This window comes from Bubalus bubalis, chromosome 8 (genome assembly GCF_019923935.1).
Source record: "Bubalus bubalis isolate 160015118507 breed Murrah chromosome 8, NDDB_SH_1, whole genome shotgun sequence".
Taxonomy (NCBI): domain Eukaryota; kingdom Metazoa; phylum Chordata; class Mammalia; order Artiodactyla; family Bovidae; genus Bubalus; species Bubalus bubalis.
The window spans coordinates 26,856,522-26,879,578 of NC_059164.1; the positions used below are offsets into that span (position 1 = coordinate 26,856,522).

At 36.3% G+C, this 23,057-nt stretch overlaps 1 protein-coding gene across 4 annotated transcripts in view; it reads left to right on the plus strand.

Moving 5' to 3' along the window:
* The window catches only part of HDAC9 (histone deacetylase 9), a 1,051,976-nt gene that overhangs the window by 577,784 nt on the left and 451,135 nt on the right, over window positions 1-23,057 (plus strand). For all 4 annotated transcript variants that reach the window (XM_044946512.2, XM_044946509.2, XM_044946510.2 and 1 more), the window contains 3 exons: window positions 1,193-1,343; window positions 2,317-2,443; window positions 5,055-5,176. In XM_044946512.2, coding sequence (XP_044802447.2) covers window positions 1,193-1,343; window positions 2,317-2,443; window positions 5,055-5,176 — 400 coding nt within the window. The remainder of the gene's footprint in view (window positions 1-1,192; window positions 1,344-2,316; window positions 2,444-5,054; window positions 5,177-23,057) is intronic.

The following is a 23,057-nucleotide window of genomic DNA, read 5'->3' on the forward strand; positions in this document are numbered from 1 at the left end:
ATGGAAGGAAACCAGCAATGCTTCTAACCATGTCCTGGGACAAGAGAAGCTATCATGTTTGACATGCAGAGTTGGCTTCCTGTTGCTCCACAATAATTCTTATGCCATTCCACATACTTTTTTTTTCTGTTACTTTTCAATGTAAATTTCAGAGTCTTAGGCACCTATCTCACATAAACAGCAAATTATACTAACTTCATTAGTATCAAAGCAAAATTAATATTGTTCAAACTTGCAACCTAAATTTCATATGCATTTTGAACATAATGCATGAGGGAGATTATTTCTCTGTCTTATATCTGAGGAATCCATGCTCTGAGTAGCTTAGTAAGTTGCCCAGATCTTGTATCTAGCAATGTCAGAGCCTAGTAAAACTCAGTCTTGAGTTATTCCTCAGTGGGCACATTTACAATTATTCCTTGATGTATGTTTAACAGTCTGAGAAAATTGAAAACTCAAATGGATTTTAAGAATGCTTTATATTCATGTTGTACATTACGTAGAAGTGAATTCAAGAGATTCAAACAGCCAAACAGTAGTGCATTAAAGTGTACTCTTGTGGAAGTGATTTCTTTTTAACCAGTCTGTAACTGAGGAGTTTTGTGTGCTGAGTGAACTAATTAATTAGACTTGCTACTTTGAGAAAATAGCTTGCGATGGATTTAGGGATTGTATTCATCTATTAAAAACCTTCTCTGTAAGGTTTTGAAACTTTTAGCCTTCATTTTATTTCAGATGTATTTTCCCCAAATTAATTCATATCTCACTATTCTACTCAGTTTGATTATGTTCATACTGTTTCTTAGGATAAGAAGTTAAGATTTCAGTTGTTTATGTTGTGAGGGACTTGGTAAAACAGACTTCTGGAAAATTCCTGGCTTTCTTTGCTGTATCATATATTACAGATGCACAAAGAAAAGTCACTCAAGGAACTGAAGATCCGAGTGAATTCGATAATATTCTGATAGGATGGCATAGGTAATGAAGCTACCTAAAAACTTGCTTGTTAATGACAGTAAAACAATTAATGGCATTAGTTGCTTGTCTTCAGATTTCAATAATATACAAAAAAAAGGGTAAAATAAAGTAAATAGTAGTAAGTTCCAAAAGCTTATAACATTTCGATTTTGGTCATTGATGACTATGAAGCCTAAAGAAATTGCACACTCTCATGTCTTTCTCTTCTCGCAAGTTGCAACAGGAACTTCTAGCCATAAAACAGCAGCAAGAACTGCTAGAAAAGGAGCAGAAACTGGAGCAGCAGAGGCAAGAACAGGAAGTAGAGAGGCATCGCAGAGAACAGCAACTTCCTCCTCTCAGAGGCAAAGATAGAGGACGAGAAAGTAAGAGGCACCAGGGTAAAAGATGGATCTCTTCCCTCATCTTTAGCTGACTGTCATTCAGAAAGGAGCCTGATAAAGAGTGGAATTAAACTTGTCAAAATTGTCTGTGTTTAAGTAAAAGAATAAATTATGGGCCCAAATGTAAAGCTTTGACATTCACATGTCAGCTCTCTGCATTCAGTCTACAGGCATCTTTGGAAGTAAACTTAACCTTGTGTGGCAAAGATGATAATATCTTTTATTTTGCACCTTAAAAATAATGTTATGCTAAAGCAATATGGCTATGCCATTGTGTTTCATAATAAACTTACTTCCACATTACTCCACCTTCTTCCCATTCAAATAGTGATTGCTCTTTAATAAGTCAAGCCTTGTCCCATTTAACTTTTTAAGTACCCAGACTTTGGAAAGATTTAAGGTAGAACTTGTGTTTAAAAAAAAAAAAAAAAACTATCCACAAGAGGGAGACAGATCCAAATAATTCCCCTGCATGAGGTCAGTTCAAAATCAGGTCGTAGCAAGGTTTAAAATGTGATGACTTGAACTGAAATTGTCAGCATTATTTATTTGTTTAATGCTCAAAAGTTTTTTTTCTTTAAAGTTAGTTTTTGAAAACTGGAAATTCAGAAGAGCTCATTTTAATGTGTTTAATCACTTATATCGTCCCCCAAGATTCCTGACTTTTAAAAAACAGTGCTTCTTTCCTCAGCAGTATTTTTTAAAGCTAGGAAAAAACTACTATTAATTCTGGGAATCCCCGTTCTGTAAAAGCAATTAAATCATCGGAGGTCTTTTGAAAATTGGCAGTTGAAGCAGTAGTTATGAAACATTACTATGTCATTTTCTAAAGCCTGTTTAGACTCTCGTTTTTTCTTTTAATAGGAAAACTCATATGCTGTGACCAGTAATATTCCAGAGGCAGGAAAGGACAGAACCCCAAATCACCATCTGTTTCTGTGTGTGTGTGTTTCAGGGGCAGTGGCAAGTACAGAAGTAAAGCAGAAGCTTCAAGAATTCCTGTTGAGTAAATCAGCAACAAAAGACACTCCAACTAATGGAAAAAATCATTCCGTGAGCCGCCATCCCAAGCTCTGGTACACGTATGTTCAGCGTTTGGCTTTCTTCATCCCCAGGGGTAAAGATCACAGGTTCTCAATTCAGCCGACCTGGGCACAGATCCCTGGCCTGCCAAGTTCTGAGCTATATGGCCAAGGGCAAGTTCCTTGAATTCTCTAATGCTTGGAATATTTCTCCGTAAAAAAGAGGATTTCTGGAAAGTCCTGTAAAATAATGTGGTAAAGTGTGTAACAGAGATTAGCTCTTAAATAAGTGTTAGCAAGTACCACCTTGAGGGCTAGAAAGTATTATGCATGTTCTTTGCCAAATGAATAACTGATAAATGTAAGGTGGGGCATAGAAATTAATTCATATTTTGCATTTTTCTATTCTCAGATGGTACATCTGATATCTTTACAATAATTTCTTAAGATTAGGCTGGTTGAGATTTTATTTTACTTGGCTTGTTATAAGATGGAGAAGATTTTTGACATAATTAAAAAAAAAAAAAAAGGAAGACATATGAAGGAAGAGAAGGGAAGATAAGAAAAGTAGCTGACTGATACATCTATGTTTTCAGTGATCAGTTTACCCCAGCTGCTGCTGCTAAGTCGCTTTAGTCGTGTCCGACTCTGTGCGACCCCATAGACGGCAGCCCACCAGGCTCCCCCGTCACTGGGATTCTCCAGGCAAGAACACTAGAGTGGGTTGCCATTTCCTTCTCCGGTGCATGAAAGTGAAAATTGAAAGGGAAGTCGCTCAGTCGTGTCCGACTCTTCACGACCCCATGGACTGCAGCCTTCCAGGCTCCTGTGTCCATGGGATTTTCCAGGCGAGATTACTGGAGTGGGGTGACCCTGAAAAATGAGAGTAGATTGGTTTTTAACATATAAATTGATACATAATACACTGTGGTATTACAGTTTTTTATGCAACCTTATTTCTCCAAGTCCAGTGCAACACACAATTCTTTCTGTAAAGTATGAGGGAGGTGGTATTTTAAAAAAATCAGGAGAAAAACTGATGGCAAAGCATATTTCAATATAGACTAATAGATTATACTTTCATCTCTCTCATATCTCTTCCCTGATGGCTCAGATGGTAAAACAGGAGACCAGGGTTTGATCCCTGGGTTGGAAAGATCCCCTGGAGAAGGAAATGGCAGCCCACTCTAGTAGTCTTGCCTGGAAAATCCCATGGAGGGAGAAGCCTGGTGGTCTACAATCCATGGGACCACAAAGAGTCAGACACAACTGAGTGACTTTGCTTTCACCTCTCATATTTATAAAATATGTTTAGGATTTTATACTTACATATTTTTAATTATTCACATCATAAGGATAAGGGAGTATATGCTTGATTATTTGATACTCTGTTATCTTGACATTTCAAGCATGCCAGGAGTTCTATTTAAAGAGTTATTGTTTTTCTAATTCTGTCTTATAAGTATCTTCCCATTTCTGCATCCAAAAACAAAAAGGTAAATAAGGCAGATTCCAGAATGCTATATAAATAATTTTTAATAATTTACATAATTTTTATCACGCATGTCGATTGACTTGAAAAACCAGTCCCTGAAGAAAATTTCCACATGTTCAATCCACATCAAAAATACTGAAAAACAAATTTTGTTGTATTACCTGAAGTTACATATATAATTTATAACTAATTCATATCCCTTCTAAGTTAAAGCCTCTTTTAATAAAAGATACTTCCTTTTTTTAAAAGTGGGAAGCAGCTACATGCAAACAACTTGTCAGCTGAAAATTCTTTAGCTGTTCCCTTGGGTATATTTGATATGGCTCTCCAATGTTACTTAGCAATCTTTTTTTTTTTTTTTTTTTTTTTTGTACTGAACAGTAGGATCCAACTCTTGGATAGCTAGCCATAAGTCATTAATTTGTGAAATCTGAACTTAATACTTTTTTTGGTCAATCGTGATCAGATGAAATATCCTCACACTAGTTATCTTGAGACTGTTGATTCAAAGAAATAATATTGGTAGAATCATCATGGTGTTGATACTATGTCCTATCTAATGTTTGCTTCATATATAATGATTATAAATGTTTATATTGGCTAAGTAGTCTATGTTCAGTCCTGAACTATTCTCCAGTGACACAACTGTATCTCTTTCACTTGTATTAATGCCAGAAAGATAACACATTTTGAGAGTTCAGTTTCATACAAAGAAGAATGTGTCTTCAGTCTTTACCTTGGAACTGCTGTCAAAGTCAGGAAACCTGGGTCTCTTGGCATAGTACTCTCTCCATGTACTTTCATGGGCTACCTAGCAATTTTTAAAAACTGAAGTCCTTCTCTCTGTTTACTTTTACCTGGGTTGTTCTGCATAGTTGACCAAAAAGGATTCAGATGATGACTTTTCCATTAATATGGCTCTTAAGAAAACACACATAGTAATTTCAGATACCAAAACTCAAGCTCTTTGTAAATTCTGTCTTTTAATGAAGCAAACTTTTCTATGTGGCCACATGACCAAACACACAGTGGGCATTCTTGGGCATCCTGCATCACTAAAAAGGAAGAGCATAAACACAGCTGAGATACGTGTTGCAGCACATGCAACCGATTATCGCTGACTAGTGTGCAGTAAAAACTCCAGGACAAATGGTGAGCCCTCTTTTTCTTTTGTAGGGCTGCCCACCACACGTCATTGGATCAAAGCTCTCCACCCCTGAGTGGAACACCTCCATCCTACAAATACACATTACCTGGAGCACAAGATGCAAAGGATGATTTCCCCCTTCGAAAAACTGGTAAGTCAGTTTCACAAGAAGACTTCACTTGCTCTTCCATAGCATTCCTTGTAGTTTTATTTTGCCCTGTGTCTAGAGGAATGTCAAAGGATTTGTAATCATAGCTATTAGACTCTCCAGCCTCTGCCCTCAGCAGAAGCAAATATGTACGTGTGCATACACACACACTCCTATTTATGTTAATACATCAATTCATTCGATATATTATCAAAGTAGTTTTTTGATTAATCACATTTAGATTTTAGACAAATTATTTTCTTATTAGCAATGAAGAGGAGAATTAAATAAAATAGAAGCTTGATTTCTCAGAAAATGTAAATTTCCATTAATGAGGACCTCTGTAGTTTCCTCCATTATCTGGATTTTTATTGAGCCTTACTCATTTACCAGAAAAATGGAAATAATATTGTTCTTTTTCTGCACACTTTTAAAAACCTTAAATTGTAATTGTTTACTAAAACAGACAAGGCCACGGCTTACCTTCTGAGTAAGTGTCTTGCTGAACGTCTCACAGATTATAGAAGTCATCGTGAAGCTTTGTAGCTAATAATCTCATGTGATTGTATTAAAATTTGCTTAGGGAAACTGGGATGATGAGTCTGGAATAAATTTGGAATTTAGTCATCAACTCTATGGCTTTAGGGTCTGTATTTGTTTTCCCATATTCCTTTTTCACCCTCTGACATGTGCATATCTAATGTGTTATATGCTCTGTTCCTCTATAATAAATGTATTTAAACTTTAGCTAGGCATAAGCATAAATAGCATTTGTATATGTGATGTTGTAAAGCTTTTGATATTTTCTAAATATAGTTCTTTAGAGAAAGTTTTAAATTAAAAAATATAACCAAAATTGATGTGAAAGATATTCAAAGCAGATAGTTTGGTTCATTGTATTTTACTCAGATCTACTTGAATAAGTATAGGTCTGTGTAATTTGTATATAAAATCTACAGAAAAAATGATTTTTAATAATTATATTCATTTTCCCAAACAATTTTGAATACTTGAAATGAAAATAGATTGTAAAAACACGTGTTGAAGCTCTTTTCTGTCATATAATTTACTTCCAACATAATGAATATTTAAAAATAAAGTCAGTCATTAGTAAGAATTTGCTCTGTCATCTAGCCCATATTGTACCAGGCACTGGGGAAGGATGGCCAAGTATTGCAAAGCATTTCGTGCCTTTTTATTTTAATAGACCAAAGGATTTTGTGTTTCTACTGTAAAATACTAGATAGAGTAAAATACTTCAATAAAAGGAAATACAAAGGAAAGAATGTTTTATGTAATGCATGAGAATTTCACACTGTTATCTACCAATCAGATCACTTTTCATATAAATAAACTTCTCTGGGATAAAAGGAATAAAGTAAATAGTGAGCCTCCACATATTTCTAAAACATGGCATATAGTTTATGAAAATTGATCCATAAAGGACATGGGTTTTAGAATGTGGGGACTTTGATCTGCAGCCTTGACATTTAGTTGCACCAATGGCATGTGTAGGAACTATTGACAGAGATTATGTGAATATTGCCCCAGGTCTCAGGGCAGTGACTGGCATTCAAGAGCCTGAGGAGTCACTAAAGGGAAAGAAAACACAAGTCCCCTTATGGCAGGAGGTTACTGATGAGTGATACAGTTACATTCAGGGGGAAAGACGTCTACCCCGCTGTGCACATAGCCTTTGAATTTATTCTTACCACTGGGAGATTGAAAACTGACTGCAGAACTGACACTGACTTTGAAAAGTAGTGGCATTTGGAGCCAGTAAGCATCCAGAAAGCACATTTGATCTTTGTCAGTACTTAAAGACGAGTACTAAAAACCCATTCTTTGTGTCCCACTGTTCCCATGAGAACAATTTAGGATTTTTCCTCTGAAGATTGAGTAGGAATTTATTCTTGTAGAATTTCTCAACCCACAACAAAATTCAAAGAGAAATCCTGCTTATATGTTACAAAATGTTATTCCACTCATCTTCTGTATCTCTTTATGTGATATCTAATAATAGTGGAAAGTTACAGCCCCTGTCTTTTCTAGTGATGTATTTTCTGTATTTGCCCAGTATTTTAAGTTTTTTCCCTTTATATCGAATATCTGTTATTTACAAAGTGTCAAGGCTGCTGACCTGCAAAACCAAACATTTCCAGCATTATATCAATAAAGTTCTTAAAAAGCCATTAATACTTTTGCATCTCTATAGGAGTTTCAAAATATTCCTTAGTTCAATTCCCATTGTCTGAGAAAAGTATAATATAATTAAATACAGATGTTTTCTACACATTCTCTAAAATACTTAGAGATACCATTCATTAATTACAAATAGGCAGAAGTCTTCCAACTTTTGTAAGTATAATCTATTTGGTATATTTCCAGTTCACTGTGAGAAAGTTTAGGTGTATATTTGCACTAAATAGAAAAGCACTGAAGTACCGTAAAGTAATAGTTTTTACTTCAGCATTTGTCGTATTTTAATGACTCAACAGTTATTACAAAAAAGTAAGCAATAAAATACCATAATTAAACATATGTGATGATTGAGGAAACTGTTTGGGATAATTTTCACATAAAGCCACATCATATTAAATGAAATCTGGAGAAGTGGCATTTGATCATATAATATAAATACCAGGACAGCTGTAATAGTCTCACTTTTCTGTGGATGCCTGGTTATCACTCTCTGAGGTCTACTTGATTTAAAAGAAGTTGGTAAGAAGATTCTGTCTTTTTGATCTGCATATAATACTAAATGCCTTCATTTTCTTTTTAACCTACGTTGGTGCTGAGTTGCTGGTATACACTAGCAAGATTTAAGGAACTAAAGCTGGAACCAGAGTAAGGAAAGTCCTAATGACCTTAAAATGAATCAAGTGGCCCCAGGGGTGTTCCCAAAGCAGTGAGCTAAATTCAGAACCTCTCCTGACCTCTTAGGACTCAGCCAGACAGGGGGAGCCTAGGAACAGTCAGCTACTGAAGTCTCATTTGCCTGCAGAAATCTGACCTTTGTCATGCAAAGTGGCCCTTTACTTCCTTCCCCTAAGGAGAATCATAGTTGCTCATATCTTTCGGGCTTTTGGAAACCTCAGAATTCTGTGAATCGTTAGCTCTACTCAGTTCCTATTTCAGTTTTCTTTCAAATACAGGAATTGAGAGTCTTTAGCTCTTTTCCTAACAATGAATGTCAAAGACTTTCAAATGAAGTTGAGAATAAAATAATTGTTTTTAATTTTTATGTTTATTGCCCACACTTAAATAAGTGTTCCCTTTTAGAATTACCCTCTGATGGCCTCTGTTCTGTAACACAAGAATTTGTTGATTCTGAGATTTGTATTATTTTGCTGAACTTTAGGTTTTTTTGGCTGTAAATTATATCATGTGGTAGTAGGTGTTTTTTTTTTTTTTTTTTTTTTTTCTTTTGGCCAGTATAATACACTGCTGGACTGATAATAAACTATAAAATAGGGAAAGGAAGCTTCTGGGTCCAGCTACTTCTAAAATAGAACATATTTCCCACAGAGATACTACATATGCAGTGACTTTGAACTGACCTTCAAAACCATTTGAACTGGATTCTTTTCCAATGACTGTGTGCATATGTTTCATAAAATATTATGGTAAAAAATTCTAGAGGTTTTATGCTCCATTATATTATTGGGGTCTGACCCAGTGAACTTTGCCTTACTTTGAATGTTACAGTCTTTCCATTTAATACTTCTGAACAAAGTGGCTGGCTAGATTTAACCTCTTAAAGAGCACAAGCCATATAAAGCTAAAGCTTGGCTTGGGCTAGTAAGGCTGTTCCAGCCCCACTGAAATATTCTTTTTAATGGTCAGCAACAGTAGAATAAGACTCAAAGATGGAAGGGGTCCAAACATAAGTTAAGGTTTTGGAAGGCCAATGTCATTTTCCACACTGAGTAATTGGAAAGAAGGCAGAGATGAGACATATAACTTTATAAATCTCCCTCAGAATAGCAGTTAGAAGTTATGTAGTAGTACCTTGGTGACCTTTTCAAGTTATTATAATCCAGAATTAGTACAAGGAGATTTTTAAACAATGTTTTAAAATCTCTCTTGCTCTGTTTTTCTCTCTTCCTTTTTCTAGTTCTATGTCTTTCTCATAACACACAAACACACGTGCATGTGCACCCATGGACATGCACACACATTTCTGCACAGATTTCACTAAGATAGCACTTATGTTTATACAGATATTCACTCAGAATCTTATTCTAGATTGACTAAAACTGGGGTATTTTTATGTATCTAAGTACTCTAGCTTAGTTCTATTGTAGTGGTGCTTGCTTACAGTGATTGAAATACACTCTTTCTGATCAGTCTTCTAACAGTTTCTCCAGAATTGAGAAGCACTGGGGCTTCCCAGGTGGTGCTAGTGGTAAAAAACCCATCTGCCAGTACCTTAGACTTAAGAGACATGGGCTTGATCTCTGGGTCAGGAAAATCCCCTGAGGAGGGCATGACAACCCACTCCAGTATTCTTGCCTGGAGAACCCCACGGACAGAGGAGCCTGGCAGTCGGACACAACTGAAGTGACTTAGCACACGCGCACGTGGCACAGTAACACAGGCTTTGAATCCACTACTGGATTGAAATACAGGTTCTCAAGCTTGGGAAATCTTTAACCTCTTTAGGTCGTCTTTCTGTCATCCGTAAGATAGGAATAATTACTGCTGTTGGTTCATACAGTTATTTTGAGGATTCAATTAAGTAATGCATGTCGTGCACTTAGAATCATACCTAAGATTAAGGAAATGCTTAGATGGATGGAACGTTCTTTACTGCTGTTTCTAGTTGATAAAAGACTGAATTTCATTTATTTTCATCAGTGAAAACTGAGTTGCTTATTGTTGTGTAAAGTCTTTTTAAAGACTTGTATTCTGCCAACTTATTGATAAAATGAGAAAACTGAGGAAAAAGAGAGAAAAGTATTCACTGTTAAGTGCTCTGCCTCTTGCAATGCTAAATGTCAAGATGGGAATAAAGGTTTTTGTTAACTTTGCACATTATCTGGCATTTGGGATCCTAGTATGGTGTACAAAAATAGCAGTGAACTTGTTTTTTTCCTTCACCATAGGAAGAGCTCTTACTGATGCTCTGTCCTCACTAGGGTCACATAAAGTTTTAATTTCTGCCATTGACTTCATTTTTAAATCAATAAACTTTTAATTTTTGGAACAGTTTTAGATTTACAGAAAAATTGATCCATAGCACAGACGGTTCCCATATTACTTTCCCCACTGTCCCGTCGTCTGCGCTCTTGTTAACATCTTGCAAAGTGTGGTATTTTTGGTGCAATTAATGAATGCCTAATGGAGAAGGCAATGGCACCCCACTCCAGTACTCTTGCCTGGAAAATCCCATGGACCGAGGAGCCTGGTGGGCTGTAGTCCATGGGGTCGCTGAGGGTCGGACACGACTGAGCGACTTCACTTTTTCACTTCATCAGTACATTATTGTTAATGTACCCCATAATTTATATTAAGGTTTACTCTTTGTGCTTCCCTGGTGGTTATTTTGACAAATGCAAAATGTCATGCCATGTACCCACTATTACAATATAATGCAAACTTGTTTCACTACCCTAAAAATCCTCTGTTCTCCATTTATTTACCCCTCCATCCTCCAACCCCCAATAACCACTTATAGTTTCACTGTCTCTATGGATTTGCCTTCCGTAGAATGTCATATATTTGAAATCATACAGTATGTAGCCATTTCAGACAAACTTCTTTCACTTGGCAATGTGTATTTATGATCCCTCCATGTTTTCTGGCTTGAAAGCCCTTTTTAGCACTGAATAATAATGCATTATATGGGAGGAGCCACATCTTGTTTAACCATTTACTTGTTGAAAGGTGTTCTGGTTCCTTCCAAGTTTTAGCAATTATGAATCAAGTGGCCCTAAACATTCACATGCAGGTTTTTATGTGGATGTATATTTTCAGCTCAGTTAAATGAAAGCCTAAGCATGCAATAGGTGGATTTTATGGTAAGACTATGTGTAGTTTTGTAAGACACTGTCAAATTGTATTCTGAAGGGGCTGTACTGTTTTGAATGCTGACCAGCAATGGATCAGATCTACCGGTAGTGGATCAAGAGTTTGCCAGCACTTGGTATTTCCAATTTAGTGTTTTGAATTTTAACCATTCTAATAGGTATATATTGCCAACATCCGCTGGATCATGGAAAAAGCAAGAGAATTCCAGAAAAACATCTATTTCTGCTTTATTGACTATGCCAAAGCCTTTGACTGTGTGGATCACAAAAAACTGTGGAAAATTCTGAAAGAGATCAGAATACAAGACCACCTGACCTGCCTCTTGAGAAATCTGTATGCAGGTCAGCAAGCAACAGTTAGAACTGAACATGGAACAACAGACTGGTTCCAAATAGGAAAAGGAGTATGTCAAGGCTGTATATTGTCACCATGCTTATTTAACATATGCAGAGTACAACATGAGAAACGCTGCGCTGGAAGATGCACAAGCTGGAATCAAGATTGCCAGGAGAAATATCAATAACCTCAGATATACAGATGATACCACTCTTATGGCAGAAAGTGAAGAAGAGCTAAAAAGCCTCTGGATGAAAGTGAAAGAGGAGAGTGAAAAAGTTGGCTTAAAGCTCAACATTCAGAAAACAAAGATCATGGCATCTGGTCCCATCACTTCATGGGAAATAGATGGGGAAACAGTGGAAACAGTGTCAGAATGTATTCTTGGGGGCTCCAAAATCACTGCAGATGGTGACTGCAGCCATGGAATTAAAAGACGCTTACTCCTTGAAAGGAAAATTATGACCAACCTAGATATCATATTCAAAAGCAGAGACATTACTTTGCCAACAAAAGTCTGTCTAGTCAAGGCTATGGTTTTTCCAGTAGTCGTGTATGGATGTGAGAAAACTGAGCGCTGAAGGATTGATGCTTTTGAACCTGGTGTTGGAGAAGACTCTTGAGAGTCCCTTGGACTGCAAGGAGATCCAACCAGTCCATTCTAAAGGAGATAAGTCCTGGGTGTTCTTTGGAAGGAGTGATGCTAAAACTGAAATTCCAATACTTCGGCCACCTCATGGAAGAGTTGACTCATTGAAAAAGACTCTGATGGTGGGAGGGATTGGGGGCAGGAGGAGAAGGGGACGACGGAGAAGGAGATGGCTGGATGGCATCACTGACTCGATGGACATGAGTCTGAGTGAACTCCGGGAGTTGGTGATTTACAGGGAGGCCTGGCGTGCTGCAATTCATGGGGTCACAAAGAGTTGGACACGATGAGCGACTGAACTGAATAGGTATATAATGGTTTTTCATTGTGGTTTTATTTCCTAGTTTTAGTGTGGTGTAATCTTTCTCATCCCTTTACTATTAATCTCTCTATGTCTTTCTTTTTTAAATGGTTTTCTGATAGTGTATGGTGGTGGTTTAGTCACTAAGTTGTGTCCAACTCTTGTGAGACTATGGACTGTAGCCCACCAGGCTCCTCTATCCATTGGGATTTTCTAGGCAAAAATACTGGAGTGGGTTGCCATTTCCTTCTCCAATAGACAGTGTATAGTAGGGTCTTTTTTTTTTTTTTTTCCTTAATCCACTCTGACAGTCTCCTTAGATCAGTCCCATTTAAAGTCTTATAGATATAGTTGGATCAATATCTGCCGTGTTTATAACTATTCTAATCATTATACTTAATCATTTTTAAAAAAATCTTCCCCTCTTTATTTTCTGGTTTTAACTGAGCATGGTATATGATTCCATGTTCTCTACTGTCTTAGCATATCAGTTGTACCTCTTTTAAATTTTTTAAATTTTTTCTTTGATGGTTTCCTTAGAGTTTGAAGTACACATTTGTAGCAAATCTATACCCACTTTCAAATAACACTATACTTGTTCTATGGCTATAGGTACCTTAAAACAGGGTATTCCCAATTCTTCTCTCCCATCTTTTATAATTTTGCTGTCATTAATTTCACTTTCCCAGGTCACTGAATACATTGTTGGTATTATTATTTTGAATAGTCAGATCAATTAAAAATAAGAAAACTAGAGGCAGGTTCAAAAGGGAAGGAACATATGTCTGGGTACTGTTAGTGACTCAGTCATGTCCAACTCTTTGTGACCCCGTGGACTATACCCACCAGGCTCCTCTGTCCATGGAATTCTCCAGGCAAGAATACTGGAGTGGGTAGCCATTTCCTTTTCCAATCTTCCCTACCCAGCGATGGAGCACAGGTTTCCTGCATTGAAGGCAAATTCTTTACCTTCAGAGCCACCAGAGAAGCCCAAACATATATATACCTATGTCTGATTCATGTTGATGTATGGCAGAAACCAAGACAACATTGTAAAGGAATTATCCTCCAATTAAAAAGAATTTTTTTTAATGAGAAAAAGAAACTTTTTATTTTACCTTCATTTATTTTTTCCTTTATATAGCTTTGAGTTTCTGATTTATATCCTTTTCTTTCTTGCTAAAGTACTTTTAATCTTTCTTGCAAGTTGGCTCTACTGCTAACAAATTTCCTTAGTTCTTGTTTGTCTAAGAAAGTTTTTATTTCTCCTTTATATTTAACAGATAATTGCACTGAATGCAGAATTCTTGGTTGCTGAATTTTTTTCCCTTGCAACACTGTAAATGCTTCACTCTCTTCTTGCTTGCATGGTTTCTGACAAGAAATTTGATTCAGTTCTTTTGTTGATCCATTGGCAGGATGCTTTCTAATATCCTCTGGTTTCATGGAAGATGTTCTTTGTTTTTGGTTTTCTACTGTTTGAGTATGATGTGCCCAGGAGTCTGATGTTTGGTATTTATACTGTTTCATGTTCCCTGAGACTCCTAGCTTGAGAGCTTGTCTGTGTATTCCAGCTACTGCTCGAATAGTCTCCTGCTTCTTTCTTTTATGTTATCGGTTTCCCATTATGCATGTGTTATGTCTTTTGCAACTGTCCCAGACTAGCAAGTATTTTGTTCATTCTTTTTTTTTTTTTCCTTTGCCCATGGACTTCGGAAGTTTCTATTGACATGTCTTTAAGGTCATGGATTCTTTCCTCAGTCGTGTCCAATTTCTTGTTGAGCCCATAAAAGGCATTCTTCATTCTATACTTTTGATCTCAGGCATTTATTTCCTTTTGGTACTTTCTTAGTGTTTCTACTTCTTTGCTTACAGTTACTAACATATTCTTACATATTGTCAACCTTTTCCATTAGAGCCCTTAACATATTATTCATAGTTATTTTAAGTTCTCTGTTTGATAATTCCAAAATCTTTGTCATAACTGAGTCTGATCTGATGCTTGCCTTATCTCTTCAGACTGTTTTCTCTTCATTTTTAGCATGCTTTCCAACTTTTTGTTGAAAGCTGGACATGATATATTAGAGATTGACTAGTTAAGCTTTCTGTGTGAGATTTTATGTTAATATGGCTACGTTTAATGTTTACAGTGAATGTAGGTGCCATGGCTTAGGTTTCTTCTAGTTTCCTTGGTTGCAGTTCGTTTGTTGTTTTCGTTTTTTTTTTTTTTCTTTCTCCATTTTGAGGTTTCCCTAAGAACTCCTTCATAAATGGGGTGTGTCTTGCTGCTCTCTCATTGGCAATCCACTGTTGTTATACTGGAACTCTGTTAATGTGATGATAAGACATTGGAGGCTACCCAGATCAATGGTAAAGCATCTGTCTGCCATTGTAGAGACGCTGGTTCGATTCCTGGGTTGAGAATATCCCCGGGAGGAGGAAATGGCAGCACACTCCAGTATTCTTCCCAGGAGAATCCCATGGACAGAGGAGCTTGGCAGGCTACAGTTCATGGGGTCACAAAGAGTTGGACATGACTGAGCAGCTACACACAATCACAACCAAGGCATTGGGGAGGGACAGTGTTCTATAATTTTATAATTAAATCTCAGTTTTTTAGTGGTCCCTAAGTTTGTGGTCTTTGAACTCTAGAGCTGTTTGTTAGCTTTTTAAAAAATCTTCCATGTAAGTGAGATAGGAAAGCTAGAAGAGGCTACAGTTGCCTAATTGCCTTTCTCTAAGGTCAAATAAAGTTCTAGCAAATAGTTTCCCTTGGAGGGCAGGTTTTGTTATGTAGAGTACTCTGGGTATATTTTATATCTGTACTTTTTTACTGGACATACTTCAAATGGCTGCTTTTCTTTCCCCCTTTACCTCTGTTCCCTATCATCACATAGACAAGAGGGGATTCTTCACATGGTTGGGTTCTTGTAAATAAAACCTCTGAATATGTACTCTTCCCTGATGAGACTGGGCCCCTGGGGTTTTTAACTCTCAAGCTGGTCCACACTCAGCCTCCAATAACTCATCAAAATTAACATCTGAGTGTTCTACCAGTTCCTGGCTCCAGTGGCTTCTCTTCTCCATTAACTGATCTCAGCTATGATTTTTGTTATTTTTCAGTCTCTCCTGATTTTGGAATGGCAGTTTGCTCTGAGACCTCAGTTCTCTGATGAATCTAACAAAATCGCTTTGGTTTTAATCTGCTCAGCTTTCTTCTTGTGGTGAGGATGGCAGTGACGGTTTCCAAGCTTTTCACATGTCGTAGTTGATACCAAAAGGCAGCCAGCCATTCACTAATTAAAAAAAAAAAAATCTTTATTTCAGCATAACTATACTTACAGAAATACACTCATATTGGTTAATATAATACAATTTAACTTAATCTACACAATTTGAACCAAAAAACTTGGTTCATGGTTTGCTTTAAAAAAAAAGAAAAAGGATTTGTAATCTGGTTTATTTTTATCTGTTACAAATGTATATAAAAGATTCTCCATAACTTTTAAATCAGTAAACCATTTTCAAAAAATTTTAAAAACACAACTTTGCAGTTTTTTAAGGTAACAGATTCGTATTTAAACAATATAATTTTTACCAATTAATTATAATAAATTTTTTATAAGATTATAAGTCATCAGTGTTTGACTCTCCTTCTCAATGTGGTCATGACTAACAAATCCGTGTACTGAAAATACTGACAAAGAGAATAGACTGAAATAATTTTTAAATCACATTTTGGAAGGAAGGCTGTACTTTATGCTAAAGTCTTTGCCCAATGTTTCATTCTATTGTATTTTATTCTGTACCCTCTTCTATATGTCATCTTTCTCTTCTCCTTAATAGGAATCAAACACTCCATTGGTTTTTGCTACTTTGAGAATGAATCTGATGATACTGTAATGGAACAGAGCATGAGCTACTCTATGAGCAAGACTTGAGAATAATAAGGACTTTTTCCCCTGTGTTTTTCTTACCTTTCTCTTCATATCAGATGCTAGAGGTTTGATAGGGTAAGAAAAACAAACCAATTTTTGGCCCTCCAAAAATTAGAAAAATCAACTCTTTTTAAAAATAGGATTTAATTTTTTCCATAGCAAAATTACATTTTAAAAGGAGCCTTTTTGATAGATTTGATCGTTTAGATTATGAAAAGTTAGCAATTTCCAGCTACTATATTTCTTTGATATGCACTTTTACTTCCAGTTTTGTTAAAATGTAACTCACAGCACTGTGTAAATTTGGAGTGTACAGCATAATAATTTTGACTTGTTTGCTCATTTTTTAAACAAACATATCCGAATGGATCTAACAGATAATATTATATAGTTTAACCAGCAATATTTTTTACTTTTACATTTTTTTCCTTAGTGGTGTACAAGGTGATCTGTTACAGATGATAAACTGCTGTAGTATTTACCCAAGAATTAAATGGTGTAGAGTAGTAAGAATCTTTGTAATATAAAAAGAGTACAAATTTATAACATGTGATTTTTCACTGAAAAGCATAATAGAAATTAATGTCCCTAAGAATTTTTTATTGAAAAGTTAGATATATGGTTATGTTAAAACAAGAGACAAATAGTTTAAGTTTCACAATTCGATACATGGAAAACTAGTCTCACAGATTGATTGTGCATGTGGTATGTATGATAACTAGTTGGAGGTAAGACCAAATGTCAATTGAGAATTGTTTGATAATTAATCAGCTTAGTAGGAACTTTGAACATCTAACTAAAATTATTTGCCAGTAGAAACTAGTGTGGTTGCTGGAGAAGGGGGGAACTAGTGTGAAGAAGCTAATATAGCCTAGAAAGACAGAGCTTGGAAAATAACCTCACGGTTTGGAGTTAGAAAGATTTGGCTTAGAATTCTAGCATGGCACTACCAGCTAGAGCTGTGTGACAACAGGCAAGTTACAGGACTTCTCTGAGCCTCAATTTTTAAAGTGTCAAGAATGGAAAATATTTGGCTTTCAGGATTATGATAAGCAAAAACATATTTCATGAAGGTGCCCAGCACAGTGCCTGACATATAACAGAGTCTCTGTACGTATTGCCCATTTGAGTTACTGGGAATAATGGCATTGGTAGTAGGAATTATTAGTAGCAGTTACATACTAAAGAGCCTCTTAATGAAAGGGAAAGAGGAGAGTGAAACAGTTGGCTTATAACTCAACATTCAGAAAACTAAGATCATGACATCTGGTCCCATCACTTCATGGCAAATAGATGGAGAAACAATGGAAACAGTGACAGACTTTATTATTTTGGGGCTCCAAAATCACTGCAGATGGTGATTGCAGCCATGAAATTAAAAGACACTTACTCCTTGGAAGGAAAGTTATGACCAACCTAGAGAGCATATTAAAAAGCAGAGACATTACTTTGCCAACAAAGGTCCATCTAGTCAAAGCTATGGTTTTTCCAGAAGTCATGTATGGATGTGAGAGTTGGATTATAAAGAAAGCTGAGTGCCGAAGAATTGATGCTTTTGACCTGTGGTGTTGGAGGAGACTCTTGAGAGTCCCTTGGACTGCAAGGAGATCCAACCAGTCCATCCTAAAGGAAATCAGTCCTGAATATTCATTGGAAGGACTGATGCTGAAGCTGAAACTCCAATACTTTAGCTACCTGATGTGAAGAGTTGACTCATTTGAAAAGACCCTGATGCTGGGAAAGATTGAATGCAGGAGGAGAAGGGGACAACAGAGATGGTTGGATGGCAAACCAACTCAATGGACATGAGTTTGAGCAAGCTCTGGAAGTTGGTGATAGACAGGGAAGTCTGGTATGCTGCAGTCCATGGGGTCACCAAGAGTCGGACACGACTGAGAAACTGAACTGAACTGAACATAGTTTAAGTGTAAAATAATTGGAATGGCAAAAACAGTCTAGAGTTGTGATCTTAACCCTCTCACTAATGTATGACCTTGAACATATATTACTTCATGATTTTGTAGCTCAGATTTCTTGGATAAATGACAAACTTGGACCAACTGATTCCTAATATTGTATATTATTCTAAACAGGAACCATATCAGAATGTTTCATGAAGATTAAGATAAGAAAATGTTAATGCTTTGAAGAACATATAAATAAGAAATAAATGATGGTGCTTTTGCAGAATTATATCTCAAATTTGTTGTAATTAACTGTACCAAAGTCTAATGACATATTTTTCACTCCCCATAAAATGCTCATTTAGAAACATGCAGGATGTTTTAGATAAGATTGGAATGAGAAATTGGCAAAAAATAATAATTAAGACTTTAAAAGCATTTAGCCATCTGTTGTATAATCATGAGAATGATTGAAAAGTGACTTCTAATTTGTAATATCACAAATAACTTGAAGTACTGGGAAAATATTCTATACAAATATATGAATTTATGTATCTTTAGATACATCTAATGAAATAAATTAAAAGATGAAAAAATAAATGACGAAATATTGGTAAGTTTCAGCCACCCACTGAGTTTCTTCGAAATAAAAGTGTCCTTGATGGCAAAGAAATCTGCCGGAAACCATTATCTGTTTGCTCAAAACTCTTATTAGTATTTAAGGTAGCACAAAATAATAGTTTTACCTTGGTATGCTAGATTTTACATTGAGTGACCTTAATTTGCCAATCTCTTATTTTATAAAATTATTAATATTTGATTTTGAGCTAACATTTATCATTATTTTAATACTTATACTGAGTCCCTCCATTCTTTACTACCTACCCATATACAAGATAAATATTTTTCATAAGCTATAAATTCTGACATTATCTCTACCTCTTCTATTTTCAGTTTAATTTTTGCTGTAAAAGCTAATAATCATATGTCAGTTATTAGGTATCATATTTCATACTCCCATTCTTATCTTGTTCTTCCCAATTGGATGGTAAAAAATGTTCCTAAAGAGTGTCTGTCACATCTTCATTCCTTATCTGACAAACCACACTTTGTGCTGGGCCTTTTGGTGTGTATAAATAAATTGATATGAGTAACAAAGGATTTTTGCCATTAAGGAGCTCACAGTCCTCATAGTGAGACCCATGTTGATTGACAATTAGTTTAATTTAGATTTTGAGCCACCTTACTTCTTGAGAAACTACTGTTTCATATTCACACATTATAAACATTCTTGAGTGAGATGGTTGGATGGCATCACCGACTCAATAGACATGAGCTTGAGTAAGCTCTGGGAGTTTGTGATGGACAGGGAAGCCTGGCATGCTGCAGTTCATGGCGTCACAAAGGGTTGGACACAACTGAGCAACTGAACTGAAGTGAGTGAAAGCAAAGATCCAGGCCATCTGAAGAATGTAGGTAAGAGAAGACATTGATATATTAATTATTTTTTAATAATTAATTAAATAAGCTTTCAGTGTATTTAATTGGAATTTTCTATATTAACTTTATTTGTTTTGAAGTAGGTAACACAAAAGAAATTCTCAGAAAGAATTTATTAGCCTGCTATCTGGAGATAGTGGAGGACAGAGGAGCCTGGTGTGCTGCAGTCCATGGGGTCTCAAAAAGTTGGACATGACTTTAGCAACAGCTGTGCTGCTGCTGCTAAGTCACTTCAGTTGTGTCCGTTTTTTAAAAATAGTTTAGACTAGTCCTGCTAAACATATTTTTCTGTAATACTGGGAAAAGTTCTGTGTCTGCACTGTGCAATTCAGTAACCACTAAGCAAATGTAGCCACCTGAAGTTGAACATACAATGTAGCCGGTGTGGCTGAGGAGATAAATATTCATTGACAAATTTTGAATTTAAATATTCACATGCAGCTAGCTAGTAACTATCATATAGGACAGCACAAGTATAGACCACAGTGGACACACATGGGCCTGAAGGGCACTACTAATTCCCTTCATTGCCCAGGTCAGACATCACAGTCACAGCAAACTCTTCCCTTGGAGTTTGGACAGAGAAGCATTTTAAATCATATCACCCAAAAGAAATACAATGCCTGAGCAGAACTGTACTTTCAGGACTCTTAATTTTTAAGAAACAAGTACCAAGAAGCTTAGTTTTTGAAAAAAGAGGATTTGGAGGTTTCATTTATCTGAATTTTCTTAATGTCTAGGTGCTTGCTGCTGCTACTGCTAAGTCGCTTCAGTCGTGTCCGACTCTGTGCGACCCCATAGACGGCGGCCCACCAGGCTCCCCCGTCCCTGGGATTCTCCAGGCAAGAACACTGGAGTGGGTTGCCATTTCCTTCTCCAATGCGTGAAAGTGAAAAGTGAAAGTGAAGTCGCTCAGTCGTGTCCAACTCTTAGCGACCCCATGGACTGCAGCCTACCAGGCTCCTCCATCCATGGGATTTTCCAGGCAAGAGTACTAGAGTGGGGTGCCATTGCCTTCTCTGGTCTAGGTGCTTAGATGATGTTAATTCAGTGTGTTCACATGTTGTTAATAGAAGCGTGAGTTTCTAGCCTTGTTCTGCTGGACTTTACATGCAGTAATGCTCCCTTGTAATCATGACAGGGATAGCTCAGTATAGCCCTAGACTTACCTCTTAACCTGCTTAGAAAGAACAGTGAAAAGAAACACTTTCTCCTCAAGTAATTCCTTTTTTTTTTTTTAATTTATGTTATTGAAGTATAGTTGATTTACAATGTTGTGTTCATTTCTACTATACAACAAAGTGGTTCAGTTATGCATATATATGCATATATATATATATATACACACACACACACATCCTTTTTCATCTTCTTTTTCATTATGGTTTATCAAATATAGTTCTCTGTGCTATACAGTAGGACCTTATTGTTTATCATTCTGTATAGAATAGTCTGCACCTGCTAATTCCAAATTCCCAATCCATCCCTTTCCCACCCCACTTCCCACTTGGCAAATCACAATCTGTTTTTATGTCTGTGAGTCTGTTTTTGTTTCGTGGATAAGTTCATTTGTGTCATATTTTAGATTCCACATATAAGTGCTGTCATATGGTATTTCTCTTTCTGACTTAGTATGATGATCTCTAGGTCCCTCCATGTTGCTGTATATGGTGTTATTTCATTCTTTTTAATGGCTGACTAATAGTCCATTGTATGTGTGTTTATATACTACATCTTATTTTTCCATTTATTTATCTATGGACATTTAGGTTGTTTCCATGTCTTGGCTATTGTGAATAGTGCTGCTATGAACATTTTCCCCCAAGTAACTAACTCACCTGAACAGCTTGGGTCATGTACCAACCCTGAATCAGTCACTCTGGTGAGAGAGTGAATTGTGAATTATCACTCTGAAAGAGATAAATTGTGCCAGTGAGCGCAGCAGGTGGGGATCCTGACTCACTTTTCCACCCTGGAAGTTGGGATGGAGTTTACAGAAGCTCTCGGAGGACCTGGACTGAGAAGAAATTCTAACCAGTGTTCTTCCTTCTAAAGCACAGCTCTGAGCCTATCGACTCTCTTCTCGAGAATTATTTGTGAATTTTCACACATGCTGCAGGCCATTCCTCAGTGCGATCTTCAGATCTGACTTACCTACCCTTTCTTAAAAAGTGATTTTAAACACTGCAGTTTATAAGAAGTTTTTGCAAATCCTCTGCTTTTTCTGGCCTGAAACCCCAACTGAAATCTTTTACAGTTCATCTCTCTTAAAATGTCCTTGCTACCTGTGTCATACAAACACTGCCCTTCTGGAATATTTTATAATTAAATTTATATGGTAGTAATAGTAGCATTGGTTACATGTGCTAGATAACATTTTAAGTGTCTTATCTATATATCAATTGTTTCCATACAATAACTCTTGGAATACATCTTGCTATTTGTCACCAGTTTTTATAGACAAGGAAACAGTCACAGAGCAGTTAGTAAATTTCTAAAGTTATCATTTTACTTATATGAACAGTAAGTGTAGTGCCAGGCTTGAAGACAAAAAGTCTTATTTCAGAACCTGGTCTTTCATTCTCTGTGGTTTGTACATAAGTAAGTGGTAAGTGGTATCTAGTAGCATTGAAAAGGCAGTTTTGCTGAAGTTTAAGCACAGTGTTGATTCATCATATAACAATTTAGGGTGTACCATTTGTAATTTAACTTAGTCCAATGATGCTGCTGCTGCTGCTAAGTTGCTTCAGTTGTGTGCAACTCTGTGTGACCCCATAGACAGCAGCCCACCAGGCTCCTCCGTCCACGGGATTTTCCAGGCAAGAGTACTGGAGTGGGTTGCCATTGCCTTCTCCGAGTCCAATGATGAATAATGTTCAAAATATTTTAGAACTAATATTTTGATTATCCTTCATAATTTCAACTACTACAGACATTTTTCATTGAAAGCAAATTATTTAAAGCCACAAATTGATGTATTCTTTGTGCATCTAAATATTTAAACATTTGTAAAAGTTAAACTATTCCAGAGGTTAAATATCAATTTTAAGTTAGATCTTCCAATTGTTTTTGCCGCAAATAAAAGAGCTAATTAATTAATCAGTGACAGAATTCTGAGAAGCTGAAAATATAAAGTTAATACCAAAATATAATACTTTGCAGTCACTATGCAAGAAAATATTTTTCAAATCTGCTAGATGTCTTTAGGAGAATCAATAAGCTT